Consider the following 21,904-nt stretch of genomic DNA (forward strand, 5'->3'; position numbering starts at 1 on the left):
AACAGGGTCTGAGTTGTTTTGAACCCCACTGACTTCTATTGTACTGACAAAAACAGTTCTTCATGTTCATGTTTTGCAGAAGAAAGAAAGTCACACAGGTTGGAACGACATAAACTATCTCTTTAAGAACTATAGGGACTTCAAGAACCGGTTTAGGATTTACATCAGTCACAACACAGTACATTAAACCTGGTCTAGCGGGAGCTGAGAAGAGTCTTCACATGAGGTGTGCTGTTAGTTGAGGAGCTAGTGTGAGGTATTATGGGGGCTGCCTTTTCACTAAGTCATTTAAACCAGTAGTCACGCATATTAGGCTGGCTAAGGGTCAATCTAGGCTGGGATCGGACCACAGTTTCATCATAATACACTCCACTAGAGCCTAAAACACACTGAGCAGCACACAAGCACTCTCGACTTTGCCTTTGCCCACACATAAAGATAAAACATCTCTTTTATTATATATCATTATATAGTATTTGACATTCAATAAATTTCTTTGTGTTGCTTTATATACTTTCGTTTCATTTGGAATGTACGGTGTCCTTTAGCTTTATAGTTTGTTTGAATGCAGTGCTGCATGTGGCTGCAGTCTCAAACGGGGCGGACAAGGCGGGCCAGTCTATAAGTGTCTATACTCTATCTAGGGGTCTGTATGTCAGCGCTTCAGGCCAGCTTTAGCGTGCTGACTGGGAAGGAGGGCATGGTCACCATGGTGACAGGGTTGAGGACGGTCTGGCCCACCAGTTGAGGGTGATGGTTAACCATCTGAGCGCCCACTGGCATCTGCTTGCCCACCACGGCGGCTTGCGTGCTGGTCACCGAAGTGCCATTCATCTGGCTGTGAGAGAGCGTTTGCGCGATGTGACTCATGACAGCCGGCTGTGTGACTGTGACAGGCTGAGAGTAGATTGCCGGAAGATGGGCGACAGTGATGTGGCTAATAGATTGAGGTCCGGGGGCCAGCTGCACCGAGCTCGAGGAGGAAGGGGCGATGTGGGCCACATGCTTGGAGCCCGGCTGGATCACCCGGTTGACGGTTTGGATGACTGAGGCGTGCGATGCTGATCCCGCATGTGCGATGACGGAAGGCTGCAGGCTGGCCACGGTCACTACATGGGTCTGGGGCGGAGGTAGTGCCAGCGGGGTCACCACCTGCGCGGCAGGAGCGGATGCCGGGCCGTTAGGAGCCTGTGCTGGGGTTGAGGTCAAAGCGGGCCCGAGCTCGAGGAGGAAGGGGCGATGTGGGCCACATGCTTGGAGCCCGGCTGGATCACCCGGTTGACGGTTTGGATGACTGAGGCGTGCGATGCCGATCCCGCATGTGCGATGACGGAAGGCTGCAGGCTGGCCACGGTCACTACATGGGTCTGGGGCGGAGGTAGTGCCTGCGGGGTCCTCACCTGTGCGGCAGGAGCGGATGCCGGGCCGTTAGGAGCCTGTGCTGGGGTTGAGGTCAAAGCGGGTGCTGTGATCGGGGCAGCGGCGGCGACAGGGGATAGTTGAGCTGAGGGAATGGGGGGTAAAGTCTTAGACGGTCAGCACCTCCCACTTCTGGGAAGGCATTCACTTGCTGTGCACGAGTACACACGCTGAGTAACTTCAGTGGGAGGAGCCCATGACACAGGAGCCTGGCCAATCACATGTAGACATCTGGGTAGTGTAAGTGTGCCAAACAAGACTACATCTCTACATACCTACAAAAACACACAGATACTGATCCAACTTCACAAACATGAGGGAAACTGTAGATCAGTGAAACTCCAGACACACACACAGATAGAGTGAGAATGGAGGGACAGAGGGCAAGACACTGCACACACTGGGCTGGGCATTAGTGACCCAGTTTCCCTGCACTGTCAGCTGACGCATGAGAAACAAACAGGCAACGAGAACACAGCAGTAGCTAAGGCCTTTAAGAGGATGGATAGAGAGAGATTAAGGGGTCTGTGCACAAAGAAGGGGAACTCCACTAAACTAAAAACCATGATGTGCAGCGATATATATTTGGCAGTGGAGTAGAATTAAGTTTAAGAAAGGAATAATTGACGACGAGCCGTTGAACTATTAAGAGAATAATTCACACCCGAGGTGGTGATGCAACCATAAGGTGAAAATGGTAATACAATAATATGGTAATACAATTAATACAAGTAGTAACAGAACAACAATTTTACACAAAGTTATAACAATAATAATAATAATCATTATTATAACAAAAATACATTTAAAAATACATTTTATTGATGTCAACATACAGTGGGGCAAAAAAGTAAATTTCTTTATTTTAAAAAAATCTTACTCATCCTAAACTTTTGAATGGTTGTGTATGCAATTAAAAATATCTCTTGTGGGCTGACTTATGTTTTTTTGTACAGATTTTTGTCTAGTGAACCCCTCCTGACTATTTTTTTAAAAAGGGGAATGAGTGTTTGTACTAAACTTAAACTTAGAAAATCACACATGGCGATCAGTAATATGTCTGACAGAAAGAACTTTAAAAGTTAAAAATATATTTTTTATTTTTTACTAAATTGTTTTACAATTAAATTAACCCAATTCACACATTTTAATAATAATAATATCGATAATAATAACATTTGAACATCAGAAATGATTATGAAGCTAGTCTAATGATATGCTCTTTAGGAAACTTAATGGCCAAATAAAGAGCACATTCAAATTACTTTTGATATGTATCAGCAAAATAAGTGCATATAAAATATAATATATTTAAAGAAACCCACTACTGACACATTAACCCTCAAACAATGAGCAATGACAATGGTCATAGATGGACATATTACACAGCTCATCCTTTTCCCACACCACGTGCGCTGGACAAGCATGGCCCTGAAGAAATAATAATAGCGTGGAAAAAAGATCCAGGCCAGTCATTTGATATGTGTACAGGTGTGTGTAGATCGCAAAACAGAAGATAAAGTAGGACTTGCAGCTCGGCTCAGGGTCGATTAGGTCTCTGTTCTGCTGCGCTCTTGTGAATAATGACAGGTCACTGGGCCAATTGATACACGCCACATCCTTTCCAAAGCTCAGAGTGCCCTTTTGCCTCTCAGAGGTGTCAGTGTCTTTGTCTGAGCAAATTAGATGGTGGAGTACTCGACTGTTGTCAAGGCAACAGCTGAAAACTGTCACAGTTGCCATGGTAACAGATACAGTGAGCAGGCAGCAGAGTGTGACAGTGTGAGCATGTGTTGTCTGCACTGGGCAGCAGTATAAAGCCTGTTTGATTGAGCACCTCTCAGCAGCTCCATATATAGGTCTGGTGTGCCGGACACAAGCTTTGTAACAACACTAACAGAATGAAACAGAGCAGCAGAACTTACGATAGTAGAATACAATCTTCAGGAAAATGTGTGACCTCAGTCGATCCTTTACTTAGCTTCGCCTTTATTTTAGGCCTAACATTACTGACCAATACTACCTTCTGCTGTTTTCTTAGTCAAACATTTGCTCTTTTTTAAAGAGGTTATGAACTGAGAAATCAAAATCCCCTTGATCTTTTGACATATAAGAGGTCATTGTACTATAAAAACATCCTATAAGTTTCAGAACTTAGTCTAAAAACAGCTTATATTGAAGCCAATCTGCCAAAACGACAGGTTGTGGAATGTGCCACTTTATGACGTAACAGTGTGGCTAAACACCGCCTCCGCAGAAGATCATCAACACCTGCTCCTACAGCAATGCCCGTTTAGCCCCGCCCACCGATTCACACATGTAGTAGATGAATAACGAGAGAGGCAAACACAGGTCTATGCAGAAACCATATGATAAAGATGGCTCCAAATCACAACAAGACACTGTACAGTGCCAAGCTGTGGAAAAACAGTCTTTGCATTGCCTCTGTAGGAAAACAGTCTTTGCATGATCTCAACATTAGGAAAGAGTGGATCAACTTTTTAACGAAGATCCAGACCGCGTCAGTAAGAACTTGGTCCTTTTGTTCACTTCATTTTACAATGGATTTATTTACAAACAAGGCACAAGTCAACGCAGGATTTTCAGAAAGACTGAAACTAAAAGACGATGCTGTGCTGACTATATTGGATCCTGCAGTTATGTCGCACCACATAAGTTTGAGTAACTGTTTTTATTATGCGGTCACTATTGCATTGTCTGTTATTACAGATCATTTAAGTGTTTTTAAACCTAAATCACAGCAGCATCCATCTGTGAAGTAGACTGTCAAACATACACAAGTTAACACAACTGTAAGCCGATCATAACAGTGTACATTTAGTTCTGAGTCTATTCAAACACAGCGTTCCGATGAGGGCGGACAAAACAGGACAGAAAATAGCCTGTTACTTCTAAATTATGTTTTTGGATGTCAAAATTTTGATAACATTATAAGTAGACCTTAGAGAACAGTACAAAATAATAAAAAAGGCAGTTCATGACCCCTTTAATATACACTATCTTTCAAAGTTTGTAATATTTTTTAATGTTTTTACTCACAGGCTGCATATATTTGCACACATTTCTACCACCGCACAAATCTAAACCTGAATCTCAGTGCAAGCGTTTCCTAACATTACATCTGCACCCGTAAAAGACAGTTACACAAGAGCCGTCCCTGGTCTTTTTTACTAGCGCGCCCTCCTTCCTCTGGGGGTCTGGCGCATTCCTTGCTGGCTGTCTCCACTAAGCCCTCATTGACCCCACCTCCCACCGCTGATGAGGCATGTTGACAGCTCTCTGGTCTGTATGCTGCATCAGGCGCAGCTCCAGCCCACAGCTGTGCATGCCTGCCTCTATTAGTCACACACACACACACACACACACACACACACACAGGCTGGCCTGCTCCACAAACACTGCAACCCACTGAACTCCTGATCTGTGGACTGGGGCCCCTTCACTCCCTCTCTCCTGCTTCCGCCCAGAACAGCTAAACCATCTCCTGACCAGTGTTATTTTGTAGTTTTTGTTAATATTTCAGATTAGATTTTAACTGTATTAATTTTGTTGTGTGCTTTTGTAGTTTTAGCTTTTAGTTTATTTAGCTTTCAGTTATTTAATGGTCCAACTTAAACTGAAACAAAATGAGAAATGGAAACTAGCTGAAATAAAATAAGTTAACTTTTTTATTATTTCAGTTCATGTTTATTTCAAGTAATGAAAATGGCTTTTATGGTTTCAGTTTTAGTTAACAATAATAACCCTGCTCCTGACTGAATATGAGATGTTATCATCTCCTGCACAGTAATAACAACATCTGGATGGTGTTTCAGGAGGAGATGAATGTGAATCATTGTCATATTCATATTCTGGAGGATATGGAGGTAAAATCAGGTCACATCTGTGGGAACAGCAGCTCTCAAACTAAGAGTCGACTCGAAGGATGAGCTGACAGCGGCTTTAATTAGCATTTGTTGGCACATGACCCCACCCTCCACCATCGGTTTGCTATCATCACTTACTCACTTAAGCCCCGCACCCATGACTGTGCACATGTAAACGTGTGCATGTGTGTCATCATGTTTATGTATATACAAGTGTGCATGCTTATGATAGATTTGCATGAGGCAAAAATGAACTCGACAATGTCACATGCAGTGTTAAATGGGGAAGGGGTGTTCTGTGTTTACAGACTCAGTTCTGAACAAAGAAGGGAGAGAAAGAGAGCCACGTTGCAGCCACACTCTTCCTCATAAACAAGCCTGCAGTAAAGGATGTCCTGTGACTCCAGTTTGAGGCATTTGGTAACTTGGTCTGTTCAAGACCTGTTGGTCCTAAACATAAAAATAATTTATCACTGCTGAACTGTTTTCAACCTTCATAATAATAATAAATGAGTACCAAATCAATTCAAAAATATTTCACAGTATTACTGTATTTTTGACCAAATAATTGTAGCCTTGTTGAGAATAAGAGACTTCTTTCAAAAACATTGTACAATTTTACAAACCCCAAACTTTTCAATGGAAGTGTATAAAAAAAGTATTAGCCAGGAGGAGGACCAGGGTTCAAATTTAAGCCAAATATATTCATTATAATTATAATTGCACTGAACCAGACAGCCAGTTGTGTTGTAAGAGAGCAGCTTTGTCATTTTGCTAATAACTCCCTTTGTGTTTCAGAGGGGAAAAAGCTCTAACAGTTCTGAGTAACATGAGGATGGATAGACGATAACAGAATTTTCCATTTAAAGCAAATTATCAACAGATGGTGCAACTCAATTGGACAGATCAAAATTAGACATGTAGAAATGAGGATGAGGCTGACATTTAGCAAATAATACTTGTTGAATCAGCTACATTGAAATTGCAGTGGTTATACAAGACAAATGGGACTTTTAGCATGCATAGGAGGAATCATGTGATCCAATCGCACAAGAAAAAGCTACTAGTTTCTGTAGAGCATGATATAGATGACCAACTGACCCACACAGGCCTTTGTGCCGACACGCACTGCTACACAAAGACAGGAAATGAATTAGGTGGATCTCACAGGATTCATTCTGGTTTTACTCATCAATCACAATCCTACTGAGACACCAGAACTGATTGAAACATAAATCCAGTGAATGTAATTCAGTGAGTGCACTGATATTTACTCTATGCAACTACATCAAAAGATTTCACATTGTGCCAAGGACAAAAAACTGACCTTGTAGATTTCACAATCCACTCAGCCTGCTAAGCAAAACAGGTCCTGCAAGGGTTCTTAAATAAACGGCAGCACCTAATGCGGGGGTTTCAGGGATGGGGCTAAACTAAGATCAAGCTCCACGAGTGTGCCGTACTGCTGCAGGAACAACAGCTGGAGGGGGTGACGTCACGCGGCCCTGTCTAGCCATGTGCTCGCTACTCATGTGGCCATGGCAGGGAACATGACGAACGCGAGAGTGGGGGAAGGAAGAAAATAAGCACAGAGGGAGGAGGAGCTCTGAGCTACTAGACAGAACTGGGAAACTCCCAAGACTCATAGGATAACATTTAAAGCAACAGTCATCATAATTCATTCACAACACGTAAAGTCTGGTTTTATGGGACATAAAATGAGGCTAGTATAGCATGAAGAATGAATCCAAATCTGCAGTTTAATAGAACATTTATGCTTTTCAAATCAACATTTGCAAGCAATATGAAGCGTGGGTCAAAACCACATGCGGTGTGACTTCTTCCTCATAGATTTTCCACGACAAGCGAATTTCTCGGAATATTCAGAGAAATTAAACAGCTTTTATTTTCTCCCAAGACTCACAGTATGTTAGTGTGTTTTTTTAGAATTAGTATTAGTGTGTAATAGAATTTGTGTAATAGTGTATATTTTAGTATTGTTACTATACTATTTTATTATTGCCTGAATTATTTGAATTAGCTTTTATTTTTAGATTTTCCATTATTTGTTTACATTTTAGTTTTAGCCATTTTGTTAGCTTTATTTTTATTTCAGCTTTAGTTTTAGTAATTTTAGTACTTTAACTTCAAATTTATTTCAGTTAGTTGCCAAGGCAACTCATTTTCTTTCAATTTTTTGAATTTAAGTTTTTCATCTAATATTCATATTTTATTTTATTTCAATTAACATTTTAATAGCTTTAGTGGTAACACTTTATAATAAGGTTCCTTTTGTAAACATTAGTTGAAATGAATTGATTCATTAATAAAGCGTTTATTTATCTTAATTTATCTTAATCTTAATTATTTAGTTAATTTCATCTGTTATTTTTTTATGGAACGGAGGAAACATGATTTAACAATTAACCGTTGTATAGTTATTAACTAACATTAAGAACAATTAATAAATACTGTAGCAAATGTATTGCTTATTGCTAGTTAATGTAAAGTCTTTTCTGTTTTAGACAAAAATAACAACACTGGTATATTCCCTGGCCTAATACAGATAAGCATTGTCTTCACTCAGTCACTAGTCACTTTGGATGTCAAAAAGCAGATTTGGCATGACGTCACAGGAATATGTGAATCAGGTGCCATGAAGATGAATAAAATGAAGAGTAATCTCATCAAACAATCCTCTTATTCAGTTCCGGGAGGAGCCGATTGGTCAGTGAGGGGAAAGTGGGAGGGGCTGCAGACAGGAGCGCATGCAGAGGCAGACGCGTGGAGGTGAGGTGTGCGTATGCGCCTGCCTCCACCCATGGCCCGTACACACACAAACACAACACTAATCATTAAGAGAGACCTGCAGGCACACACTAATCTTTTAGCAGGAAAAGAACAAAACAGATATTGACTGGGAAACAGCTGACTAGCTTTTCTATGAACATTCAATAAAATGTACACAAGCTTCCCACAAACCTTTCCTTCAAGAAAAACATTCAAAGACAGTAATTACTGAGTGTCATTAATAATAATACATCAAGAGTGACTAACTATAACTAGCCATGCTACTAACTTTTCTAGTTGAGGCACCATTGCAAAATAATGTAGCTTTTCACTGACAAGGTACTTTATCCCACAACTAGTGGTGTAACAAAATGCTACATTTCTGTTTTTGTCACACGGTATCAGCGAGCTCTGAAAATACTTGAAACATACTCCTACATGTCCTCTCAAATGTAGGAAGTCTGATTCATTTTAATAAACATAGATGTCAGTAAATGGACTATAAATGTAAACAAACTGGTTCCAAAAATAATTAGTGATTCATTAAACTGAACCATATGAACCATATCGAGAACAAATCCTCAGTAACTGTTGAAGACCAGCACTGTACGGACAAAAGATCACCAAATCATCTGCATCAAATGGTTTATAATGGTATTACCAACCATACTACCTGTTCTACAACCATTTAACAGCTTTGATAAATCATCCATATAAACATTAAATAAAAAGGGAGACAAAATGCTTCCCTGTCTGACACCATTACATACACTGAATGGAGCAGACACACAATTACCCCATTTTACATACATTCATTGATGAGCATACCAAAAAGCCAAAATTCTCACAAAAAATTTGGGAACTCTTCTATTGTAAAACTTAAAAAAAAACACTTTTCATGATTTACACGATCAAAGGCTTTAGAAGCATCAATAAAACACTTTATTGTGTTTTTTTTGTTGTTGGAATTATTTAATTCCAAAAATTGTGGAATTATGCCTGTTATAAAAATCTAAAATCTCCTTTAGAGCAAAAAAACACACATCAGTGACATGTTTCGGTATTAAAACCAAACTGGTTATCAGAAGTCAGGACAATATGTTCCATCTTCTTCAATAAAATCCTTTCAATAACCTTGGAGGCTATAGGCCGGTAATTATCCATGCTATTTATTTTACCAGCTCTGTCTTTAATAATAGGCACTAACATAACAGATAAGACAGAATCTGGCAAAATACCATGAACTAAAAACCCAGTAAAACAAATAGCGAGCAAAGGATATCATTTTCTACTTGCAAATTTTTTTATTGTGTTTTTTTTGTTGTTGGAATTATTTAATTCCAAAAATTGTGGAATTATGCCTGTTATAAAAATCTAAAATCTCCTTTAGAGCAAAAAAACACACATCAGTGACATGTTTCGGTATTAAAACCAAACTGGTTATCAGAAGTCAGGACAAAATGTTCCATCTTCTTCAATAAAATCCTTTCAATAACCTTGGAGGCTATAGGCCGGTAATTATCCATGCTATTTATTTTACCAGCTCTGTCTTTAATAATAGGCACTAACATAACAGATAAGACAGAATCTGGCAAAATACCATGAACTAAAAACCCAGTAAAACAAATAGCGAGCAAAGGATATCATTTTCTACTTGCAAATTTTAAATGTTCAGCAGATATCTTATCCATACCACATGCCTTATTATCTTTTAGCATCATAACTGCATCATAAACTTCTTGCGGGGAGACATTCACAACTTCATTAAACCAATCTAATTTCCCTACCTGCATGTTGATACTCATAGACAAAAGTGTAAGTAAATTGCCCAAATTTATAGACAGAAAAAGGCACATGATCAGTAGTGGCAAAGTCATAATTAATTCTCATGGACTCTAAGGAATCATGTGCATCAGTTGTGCAGATGCAATGTTCTAACCATGAGGTTGTATGCCATGCATCACTGATATACGTGTAACTTTTAGCAGGTAAATGTTCTTTACTGGAGAGGACCAGACCATTATCAGAGCAAAACTGAATTAAATGATTGGCAAATAAGGAGCTACCATCAGAAACATCCACATTCATATCACCCACAATAAAAAAGCATGTGGTAGCATTATCTTGAATAAAGGACATAACACAAGCCAACCTGTTAAGGTATTCATCTTCATTCTGGGGACTCTCATAAGGTGTATAAATGTTCAGAATGATTAACTTTTTCCCACCACCACTGAACTCAATTCCTATAGCCAAATCAACATCCAGTCTAACCACATTAACTAGATGGTCAAACTTTTTGTGCCATAATACTGCAACACCTCCGGGTATCCTACCTTGAACTATTTTAGTGCTCCGGTCAGTAGTAGATTCACCCGCCCCACAGAAGTCTTTATGTATAGAATTCAGACTTTTCAAGTCCTGCTTAGGTAGGAAAGTCTCTTGGACACACAAAACATCACAGGACTCCAATAGTTTATTCACCACAAACCGGCGTGATTTATCTGCATCACTATGGCCAACACACAGTCCTCGAGCATTATATGACATGATATTGATCTTCATTTAGTTCAGTTTATCCCGAGCACCCACAAAGCTACTGCTCTTTTGTAAGCCTGCAGATGTAATGTCAGGCACTGGCCGATGTTCTTGCAAGTCAGCCCCCCCTCCTGATCCGAGGGCCGCGCCGTCACTGTTTACTCTAGGTTTATGAGCCTCAATATAACGGCGAACATAAATCCCCGCCGGCCAAAGTTGTGGGTCATACATGTCTGCTATTTCATTACACTCAGCAGTAACATGAAACGAACTGAATCTGTTGAGGGTTGAATCAATCTTCGACATGTAACAGGTTTGCCCATTCTCTCAGTCAAATAGGAGCAGAGTGTGTCAGCGTCAAGACTAGGGGAAAATCTAGTTGCAAACACACTCACCAGCTTAGTTTTGACCACTGGAATGTTGCTCTCAGTACCGGTACCAATAATAGAGACTAGGGGAAAATCTAGTTGCAAACACACTCACCAGCTTAGTTTTGACCACTGGAATGTTGCTCTTTATTAAGTTTATTAAATGAGCTGTTTATTAATTTACAGTAAATTAATTAGTTAATAATAATAATAATAATAATAATAATACTTAAATTAATTAGCAGTTTAATTAATTAGTGGTTTAATGATGTTATCCTAACTGACACCTTTAGTTTTCCTGTGCTAGACAAATATCACTCAGGTTGACTATTTAGTTGACTATATAGTTAAATAAATGCATTTTATTTATACATATATAAATACATTATGTATTATGTATATTGACTATAGAGTGACTTTGTGCTATAACAATAGATTTATGATCCAGATAGTTGCTACTTTCAGCTACTTTGTCCTTCTTATAGTGTAGCTAAATACCAGTAGTGTGTACATCTACAGTTTCCCAAGACTAATTACATTTAATCAAAAATATGATTTTCTAAATACAACAGAGCCACATATTCATATTCAAAAAGCTTCAACCTCCCAGTATACGGATCACATTCTGGAAAAATCATAGCAAATGGCTAGTTGTTTTCAACAGACCATGTGCTTTAAATAAATACACCTTAAACCTGGTTGAGCAACAGACAGCAGAGAGCGGGAAAGAGCTATAATGGGTGGGATGGGTCGGTCCGTCAAATCTTCCAATAGCCAGAGGCAAGCGGCTTAAGGAGGGGGTGGTGACGGTGCCGGGATCCAGTGACACAAGTTTTGTTTCCACACTACCCTAGTTTCCTGCACGTCTTGTGCCTCGGCTAAATCAAATCCTTTGATTTGATTGGGTTTCTACTTCTTCTCCTAAAGGGTCTAGGCGTGCTTATGTGTGCACATGTGCGATTTATGATCCAGATAGTTGCTACTTTCAGCTACTTTGTCCTTCTTATAGTGTAGCTAAATACCAGTAGTGTGTACATCTACATTTTCCCAAGACTAATTACATTTAATCAAAAATATGATTTTCTAAATACAACAGAGCCACATATTCATATTCAAAAAGCTTCAACCTCCCAGTATACGGATCACATTCTGGAAAAATCATAGCAAATGGCTAGTTGTTTTCAACAGGCCATGTGCTTTAAATAAATACACCTTAAACCTGGTTGAGCAACAGACAGCAGAGAGCGGGAAAGAGCTATAATGGGTGGGATGGGTCGGTCCGTCAAATCTTCCAATGGCCAGAGGCAAGCGGCTTAAGGAGGGGGTGGTGACGGTGCCGGGATCCAGTGACACAAGTTTTGTTTCCACACTACCCTAGTTTCCTGCACGTCTTGTGCCTCGGCTAAATCAAATCCTTTGATTTGATTGGGTTTCTACTTCTTCTCCTAAAGGGTCTAGGCGTGCTTATGTGTGCACATGTGTGAATGAGGCGCTGGCATAGGCGGAAATCCCGGGGGGTAGGACAGGACCCTCCCCCCCATCTGAAGTTGTCCCCAAAAAAATATGATTAAAAACAACGCTGTGTATTGTAAATAACAATGTTTTATACTTTAAATAACTTTGTAAGTAGTAAAACAACAAAACGCAAACGGGGCAAAAATTTTGAGTCTCCCCCTCCCTTGCCTCACAGTGCTTTGGTCCAAATGCTTGCTTTCCTCTTTTACATCAATCAGTGTTGCCAAGTCTGCGGTTTTCCCGTGGAACTGGGCTACTTTAACACTGTTGCCGTGGATTGTTTTTCATTTCCGCGAGTTGAAGCGCCCCTAATGTGATATTTAGTTCCTGGAATGCGAATTTTACTGGGGAACCCCCCTCTAAATGTGATTGGGCAAGTTTTGGCCTAGTTTTGAGTGGCAATTGGACGGGGGTTTTTTTTGCGAAAACCAATGCCACTCAGTGGGTGTTGCACGCATCAGTCCAAAAGTAGTTAAATAAAAAGCGTAAAAAAAGCATAGAGAAAAAAAAGTGTCTCACACGGCTCTGGGGGGTGAACAAAAGCCCCCTGTAGCGAATCGAAGCGTTTTGTAAGAAAAATATCCATATTCAAAATGTAATAATCACTTTAATCTAGCTTGCGGAGTATTGTGAAAACCAGCGTTTGTTAACAGGAGCAAAGGAAGCAGTTTCCTTACTTTAGCAAAGGAAAACAGTCTCCTCTCGGCTTATATCGAAATCCTCCGACATTCTTCTTTACAAATCCTCGTTTTATACTTGTAATTAGTTACCGTTGCTTTGTTTTGATCTCTCCCCTGCGCTTCCGCGTGCGTCACTTCTGAGCTGACCTCATACGACATCCACCTGGAGCTGCTTCCGTGTACAACTGTTGGCGCAAGCTACATTAAAGTGATTATTACGTGCAGGAGAGCAACTATCCATTTTCCCTCTGCAAATAAACTCGATTAGTGATGTTTAATCTCACGGCTTTAGATCAATCAAAGCAACACTGGAAATATCTCATTTTCAGTTTATCAATCTTCAGATTAAAGAACTGTAACTAACAAACTTAAGACTTCCTCAGCGTGTGGTATTCCCTCCTGCTCTTGCATTGTTTAAATGTGCAAATATACACCTCAAATCAAAGTCTGATGGCATGGGCCGAGATACAGATGTACAGCAGACAGTGAACATGTAAATGAAGATCTATCAGCGCAGGTAGTGTTGATCTTACCTGAATGTATCTCAAAGCACTTCTCAGAACGCTCAGATTGGAGGTCTTCTTTTCGTCAACATGAGGGATGTTTTTCTTCAGGGTCTCAAAACACTCCTTTAAGTGAGCACGTCTGAGAAAAGGAGATAATTTATAAAAAAAATTATAATAAGGGTTTATGTGGTGTCAGCACTTATTTATAATTAGATTTATATAAACATTTATATTTCATAATAGACTTATATGAGACAATCATTAAGTACTATATATTAATTTTTAATTGTTAAATATGTCAATATATATCTAGTTCACATATGTAACAAATAAACAGGTATTTGTTTAATAATATACATTTAATTTATATAATATGTATACATATATAATTTATATGTTCAACAACTAGAAAACAGGTATTTGAATTTGTAATAATATTTCAAAGTATTACTGTTATTACGTGCATTTAGAACGATAGTGTACATACATCACACTGTATGTGGAAAAACATTATGTAACCTTACCTATTTTTTTCAAGCTTATTGTGCACTTCCCTCGTTCCTGCCCTGTAAACACAGGTCATATGGTCTTTAATAGCTAGCTCTCAAACATAATACAAACTCAGAGCTGTAAAACCAACTATAAAAGTTTTCACATGATTCAGTCTTAAACAATGGTTAACATGGTGATAAATAACAGCTTCACATCCTGACTCACCCTCCAGGTCTCTTCTTGCCGTCCAAATTACGGTGGTCATCGGGCGGGCTGCTTCTGACCGCAGGGCTGGGTTGGGCTGAAGGAGGTCCAGGCTGAGGGAGAAGTGCATGCTGGGAAGCTGTGACGATGGAGCCCAGGTAGGTCTGGAGCTGCTGGGCTGGTTTGTTGCCATTGGATTGAGACAGTGATGTGGGCTCTGCCTTCACCTGAGATGAGATGAGGGGGCACTGGTGAAGTGCCTGCTGGTTTGGCAGTGAATGGGTGTCTTTTCTGGGTGGCGTAAGGCGGGGTGCTGCCGACGGGCTGAGAGCTGTGGTGGGGGGTGGGGGCAGGGTGGGAGAAGTGGAGGACACCACCGGAATGGGGATGACTGTGATGGGCATGGTGGGGGGAGGGGGAGGAGGCTGGGCTGGGGCAGGTATGTGGCGGTGCTCAGGTCCAGACTCCTCCACCCAGGTCACATGGTTAATTCGAATGGGCTGAGTATGAGAGTTAACTTCTGCTCTCCGCTTCTCCGACTCCTGCTCACGACGCCGCCTTTCCTGAAGTTCATTCTCTTCTGTTGAAAGAAATACAGCGAAATTTACATTACTTGTCCATATTCAGAACCTACTGGTTATTCAATGGCCCATATTGATATTTACATAATAAATATTTAAATTTAGGCACAGTTAGAAAAATGGATACTCATTCTGAGATTTGCTAAAGATTACATTTAACAGTGTTATTAAATTAAAGATTCACTTTAAAGGGGTCATTCTATTTTAAAGATCATTATTTTGTGTATTTGGTGTAACAGAATATGTTGACATGCTTTAATGTTCAAAAAACACATTATTTTTCAAATACTGTACATTATTGTAGGTCCTCTATGCCCCGCCTCTCTCAAACGCTTCGTTTTCTACAAAGTCCCTCCTTCCGACAAGCGCAGTCTGCTCTGATTGGCCAGCTGACCCAGTGCATTGTGATTGGCCGAACACCACAAGCACTCATCGGAAATGTAACGCCCCTTACCATAATCGTGAGCTTCATCTTTCAAAATAAATGTAAAGACAGAGCCCGAAAGGGGAACAGAGTCGCGTGACAGACACAGTGATGAAGCTGGTATGTGTTTGCAGTACACAAGCCACGGTTAAGACAGCTGACTCCACTGTGATGTGACTCTGTGTCTGTGTCTGTGTCTGTGTCTCTCGCTCTCTCTCTCTCTCACACACACGATGTGCAATACTCCGCATTTGAACAGTCAATAGCAAATACTTAAACTAATAACAAAACAGTAGCTGATTCAGAAGCACCTCCTCTCCTAGGTTCACGAAACTGTCGTCCATAAAATGCATTGCTGTTCTGTTGTAAGTAATCTTAAAGATTCCTAAATGCATCTACTTTCGGAAGGCCAAATAAAGTGCTTTTGCTTTCGCCTAGAAACACACAGCATCTCCCTGACATGGCTGCTTCAACACTAACTGCGGTTACTGAAACCACGCCTTCTTTCTTTGCGTGCACATTTGGGCCATATTATGCAAATATTTCCACATAGTGAGGTAGATATGTGGGGTCGTGTTAGAACGAGCCGTTTTAGGGGGGCATGGCAGAGTCTTAACTTTGATAAAGAATATCTCTTTGGTTTTGAGACTTTAGTCTTTGCAACTTCAGGGATCTTATCTATGCACAATCAGCTTGTAACACTCCAAAGAGAAAGGAAAAAATCGCATCATATGACCCCTTTAAATAAGTGTTAGATGACAGCAATGATAATATAAATGTAAAGAATATGTGAAATGAGAATGAAAAAATAAATGTTCAATTAGTGTTATTTTAGTATTTTTAATATACAGTGGGGCAAAAAAGTATTTAGTCAGCCACCAATTGTGCAAGTTCTCCCACTTAAAATGCGAGAGGCCTGTAATTTTCATCATAGGTATACCTCAACTATGAGAGACAAAATGAGAAAAAAAAATCCAGAAAATCACATTGTAGGATTTTTAAAGAATTAGGAGAAAGAATGCTGAGTTGCATCCAAAGAACACCATACCTACTGTGAAGCATGGGGGTGGAAACTTCATGCTTTGGGGCTGTTTTTCTGCAAAGGGACCAGGACGACTGATCCGTGTAAACGAACGAATGAATGGGGCCATGTATCGTGAGATTTTGAGTGAAAACCTCCTTCCATCAGCAGGGGCATTGAAGATGAAATGTGGCTGGGTCTTTCAGCATGACAATGATCCCAAACACACCGCCCGGGCAACGAAGGAGTGGCTTCGTAAGAAGCATTTCAAGGTCCTGGAGTGGCCTAGCCAGTCTCCAGATCTCAACCCCCTAGAAAATCTTTGGAGGGAGTTGAAAATCCGTGTTGCCCAGCGACAGCCCCAAAACATTACTGCTCTAGAGGAGATCTGCATGGAGGAATGGGCCAAAATACCAGCAACAGTGTGTGAAAACCTTGTGAAGACTTACAGAAAACGTTTGACCTCTGTCATTGCCAACAAATGGTATATAACAAAGTATTGAGATGAAATTTTGTTATTGACCAAATACTTATTTTCCACCATAATTTGCAAATAAATTCTTTAAAAATCCTACAATGTGATTTTCTGGATTTTATTTTCTCATTTTGTCTCTCATAGTTGAGGTATACCTATGATGAAAATTACAGGCCTCTCTCATCTTTTTAAGTGGGAGAACTTGCACACTTGGTGGCTGACTAAATACTTTTTTTCCCCACTGTACCTTTATAGTATTTATTCATATTTTGAATTAGGTTAAGTTACTATTTTCATATTTTCAATTTTATTTCGTTTTAATTTTAATTTAAGTGAGTAATTTTGTTATTTGCTTTCAGACTTTTTATTAGTTTTTTATATTTCTATTTAAAAAAATGTATTTCAATTTTACTAATTGTATTAATTAACTATATTATTTGTTATAACTTAAATTTATTTCAGTTAATTGCCTAGCCAACATTAAGGTTTAAGTTTTACATCCGATATTTTTTATTATATTTTATTTTAGCCTTATTTCAATTACCAAAAATAATTTTAGTTACTTATAATAAAACTGTTTTCAGTATTAAGTGATACCAATAAATAAAAATATATATATATCAGCCAATAACCAACATGGTAATAAAATATGACAATCAAATTTTTTTAATTAAAAAAAAAGTACTTATCAGTCTATACATTTTTAGTTAACATCCAAAGCAAGCATAAAATATATTTTTTTTAAATCAAAATGGATGTCCTCTCTTGTGTGCAGTCTCTCTCAGTGTGATCCAGTAAACAGTGTTCAAGGAAATGTAAAGACTGAACTATATGTTGGACACTGCAGGTAACTTTTGACCTTCAACATATGATGTGATGACATCTCATCTAAACTGGGGCAAATGATGGAGACGGGGCAGCCACAAATCAAAATGGGTCTATAAACCAGCCTGAGATTATATCTAGCTCAGAGTGAACTCTAATAAAGGAGCTTTTGTGTGCGTACAGACAAATGAGTGTTTCTGGTTAACAGTGGAGGATAGAGATTACACTGTTAGAGCACATGGTGTACAGGCTTCAGGCTAAAGTTTCTCTGGCTTAAATGGAAACATGATGCTCGTCCCCCTCCTAGCACACTCCCTTCTTCAAGCAGAGCTGCTCCAAAACACCACAGGACGGCCTCTTGAACCTTTGCCAAAACTACAGCATCAATAATACATGCTGTTGCACCCGACTTGACAATGTTTAGGAAATAGTAGAGACATTGGAGAGACACACAAACTACTTTTTCAATCAGAGAGGAGAACTAGAACTACGTAATGCACTAAAGGACTTCCACTGCTATTCAATAGTAAAGCAATTAAGGAAGCTACATCTATTTTAGGTGAAAGGATTGGTCGCAGACTGAATTCAGGCTGAAAAACATTCAATCACATTTTTTTAGGTAAATGTTTATCCCCAGTTTAATGTGCAAACCAAGGCAACTAAAAGTAACCCACTCGTAGGTTGATTTTCCTGAAAAATGTCAATTGTGTGTGGCATATTCAACACTACTGTGTTTGTTTGAGCAGCACGACACGGCAACACTGGCTACCAGAGCAACCTGTTTGTCTGAATGTTAAAAAATGAAAAATAAATAAATAATAACCGATTTAATAGAAAATGTATATATACGCTACAATTCAAAAGTTTGGGGTCAGTAAGATTTTATTCATGTTTTTGAAATAAGTGTCTTATGCTCACAAAGGCTGTAAAAACAGTAATATTGTGAAACATTAATAACATTTCAAATAACTAAGAAAATTAAATTTTCTATTTTAATATATTTTAACAAAAAATTATTTCTGTGATGGCAAAGCTGAATTTTCAGCATCATTACTCCAGTCTTCAGTGTCACATGATCCTTCAGAAATCATTCTAATATGCTGATTTGCAGCTCAAAAAGCACTTATTATAATCAATGTTGAATATTTTTGTGGAAGCCATAATAAATTTTTTTCAGGATTCTTTGATGAATAGAAACTATTTTTTGTTTCAATTCATAGTGACAGAAATTACACTTCACCTTTAGACATCTTTAAGCCATTTTATCTACACTAGAACAGTATAAATCACATAAACACTGAATTCACCCGATAAACTCTTAGGCTTTGCTCAGCTAAAGTGCATTTAGATATTAGCTGACTGTTGTGGAGTATTTACCTGATCAGCGGTTTTATGGTTAATCCAAGTCAAGTCATTCCAAAAGCTTTCAGTATGTCCCTTACATTACTGCTTTCATTATTCCAACTATTTTAGCACACATCTAATAATATGTATAACAACCTGAATTGGTCAAAAGCCTTAAAAACGTATTACCAACATAACACTGAAGAAAACTCTGCTTCATATCATCCAATTAATGGCAATCAAAAAATGTATCATTGCACAACCTAATGCTACCAGTTAAAAAAAATCCTCTTAACGCACAGGAATTCAAGGTGTCCTAGATAAACTGAAAAAGACACAGGTGTGTGTGTGTGTGTGTGTGTGCCTGGAACGCCATGAATCTCATTAGGGTGAAAAGCCGGACAGCATCAAATCATGTGCACTCAGAGGATAATGAGACTTTTAAGACAGGCATTCTTATCGTGTGTGTCAGCGAAGGGGGTGGTGAAAGTGCTCCAAACTAATCTCAGCCTATCACAGAGCAGCAATCCACCCCCACCAGTCACCACTATGTTATTTGAACAGCGCACGCTTCCTCCTGCTGAAAAGAGGAGGAACCAAACAACCAATTAGCAGAATACACAAGAAAGCACAATACACATGAAACAGCAAGCCTTTCAAATGAAAATGTGACTGTTCAGTTCCTTTAAATACACTCGCTTTCCTGACACTGGAGCGGTGTTAACAGCTGATTAATGGCATTACTGATATCTGTAAGAGGACAAAACACCTCCCACATGCATAAACACATATCAAGGTTTCACTTTTCTTTGAACACTTCTGATTGTGTCAAACAAGAGAAGAGAAGCCCTCAGATTCTTCTTCACATCATTTCCCTGGACAACACCTGACTGCCTAAAGTTGGTGTACTTATTTAACGGCTATAGAGGGCAGAAAGTGTAACTGCACACAGGAAATGATGGTCCACCAGTGTGCAATGCAATTTACAGCCCAGCATTTCAAACTACTGGCTGAATGCTTTTACAGAGTCACATGCTGAGTAGAATTACAGTCAGCAGTGGTGAAATATACAGAAGTGAAACTGACCGAGAGGACTTCCGTCACAATCTTAAGACTGGAGTAAAATACATGTTAGTAAAAAAAAATTGAATCATGAGAATGCATTTGATATATAAATGAGAATTAGAAAATCAGCTAAAAAAAATCAAGTATACAATTGCAAATTACTATATATATATATATATAATATATATATATATATATATATATATATACTTTTTTGATTTTCAAATAGTTAATTCTATTTATCCTCATAAATAGTTGATTAATTGATATATCAATAACTGATTTATTGGTCCACAGATTGCATGGTCAACAAGCTTGTCATGTAAATTATCCCTGAGAATGTCATTCTTCCAGTATTTTTGTTAGAGCAACACGATGAACCAAAACTGCAGGAGTGTGTTATATAACTGCAGTACATTTTGGAACAGCAAGCAGGGGGTTACTGTCCTACTTTCCCTCTGGCTGTAAGCCTACACACAGCCTCGTAAGCCCCGCCCTACACACAGAGCAGCGCCTGGCGCGCACATGGAGAGAAGGGGGCGGGCTCTGCCACGCGAACTCACATGAGGGCGTGGCTATGACAGACACGTCACCGAGGCGCTTCAGAAAGCGCCAGTGAGTGGACGCATGCAGAGCGGCAGAGAGAGAAAACAACATTTGTGCAATTGCGCTGAAAACACTCGGCGAAAATCCAATAAAACATTATATCCATTCACTTCTACAGAAAGGGTGCAAATAAGAGCCGCGTAATGTGATACTTGGGTCATTATGTAAAGCGCAACTGAACTGGCACTCGCGCACGTACTTGTAAGCCACCGCCCTTAAAAGCAAGCAGGTATGTTTTTCTACATCGCCACTGCAAGGAAGTATTCAATCACGAACTATCCCAACAGTCAAAGCTGATAAACATACATTATCTGCATTTTAATACATGGCTGTCACTATCCGGAAAACTACAAAGTAAACGTAAGCATACTATACTGCAGTTTCGCAGAGTCTTATTATCGGCGTATTATAACATGACAATATTTCATGTCACCTGCTATCACGTAGCCTGTGACATCCCGTGCAACAATGTCTCATATTAACCGGATACTACATTAGAGGACAACACTGATTCGTTAAAGTGACCCTCTGCCTGTCATAAAGGCTCGTGTCCCCATATTTTTCCTTTCTTACCACGTGCTTTCTGTTGTTGCAGGGCTTGCAATTCCAAAAACTTCGCCGCCTCTAAAAGCGTCTCGATACTCATCTCTGGTTCTTGCTATGGTCCAAAAACGATTGGGGAAATGAATTAAAAATGCTAAATAGATAGATTCAAATGCTTCTGCCTGGGATCCAATCTTCTCGTCTATAAAAAAAATAAAAGGAAAGGAAAGACGTGACTGGATCCCCCTTGAAGTCACTCTTCCACGCACGTAGAGGAGTCACAACAAGATGGCGCGGGTTATTCAGTCAACATTTCTGGCCATTGTACAGACAGTTGGACTCCGCCCCCTGCACCGATGCCCCGCCCCCCGCACGCTGGTCTGTCAAAACACGGAGATGGCAGCGCTTTAATAATCGCGTATATTCGACGAATTACGACAGAACACAAACTGACATAAGGTCAGTAATGCGTATGCCACCACGTTTCTTCTGTGTTGGTTAAAATTCCTAAGTAGAACGCTTCAAATATAAACGTCGGATCCAGGTTTTACGCAATACACCTACACATACCACGCCTCTCGTTGATTAATAAATCATGAGATCAGAGCAGCCAATAGGAAA

The 21,904-nt window shown here is 39.5% G+C and overlaps 1 protein-coding gene across 1 annotated transcript; it reads right to left on the minus strand.

Moving 5' to 3' along the window:
• Nucleotides 1-70: 70 nt before the first annotated feature.
• On the minus strand, nucleotides 71-21,646 carry LOC107592636 (max-binding protein MNT-like). Its single transcript, XM_016282176.1, has 7 exons — nucleotides 21,314-21,646; nucleotides 14,421-14,979; nucleotides 14,228-14,269; nucleotides 13,731-13,842; nucleotides 13,345-13,395; nucleotides 11,606-11,627; nucleotides 71-1,400 (listed from the first exon to the last, which is right to left on the minus strand). Exons 1-7 carry the CDS (start codon nucleotides 21,384-21,386, stop codon nucleotides 664-666), a joined length of 1,596 nt encoding a protein of 531 aa, XP_016137662.1. The 5' UTR covers nucleotides 21,387-21,646; the 3' UTR covers nucleotides 71-663.
• Between the last annotated feature and the right edge of the window lie 258 nt (nucleotides 21,647-21,904).

Source organism: Sinocyclocheilus grahami, unplaced genomic scaffold, assembly GCF_001515645.1.
Source record: "Sinocyclocheilus grahami isolate Dianchi unplaced genomic scaffold, SAMN03320097.WGS_v1.1 scaffold155.1, whole genome shotgun sequence".
In the NCBI taxonomy this organism is placed as follows: Eukaryota; Metazoa; Chordata; class Actinopteri; order Cypriniformes; family Cyprinidae; genus Sinocyclocheilus; species Sinocyclocheilus grahami.

Bases quoted from the DNA above. Each gene is read 5' to 3' on its own strand.
- LOC107592636 (XM_016282176.1), bottom strand. From the start codon at position 21,386: ATGAGTATCGAGACGCTTTTAGAGGCGGCGAAGTTTTTGGAATTGCAA. The intron at 13,396-13,730 runs GTAAGATCAACA...ACTTTAATGTAG, and splicing joins GTGCTTTGAGATACATTCAG to CTTGCGCCAACAGTTGTACA. The intron at 11,628-13,344 runs GTCAGCTCAGAA...TGATTTTTCCAG, and splicing joins CCAGGTGGATGTCGTATGAG to AATGTGATCCGTATACTGGG.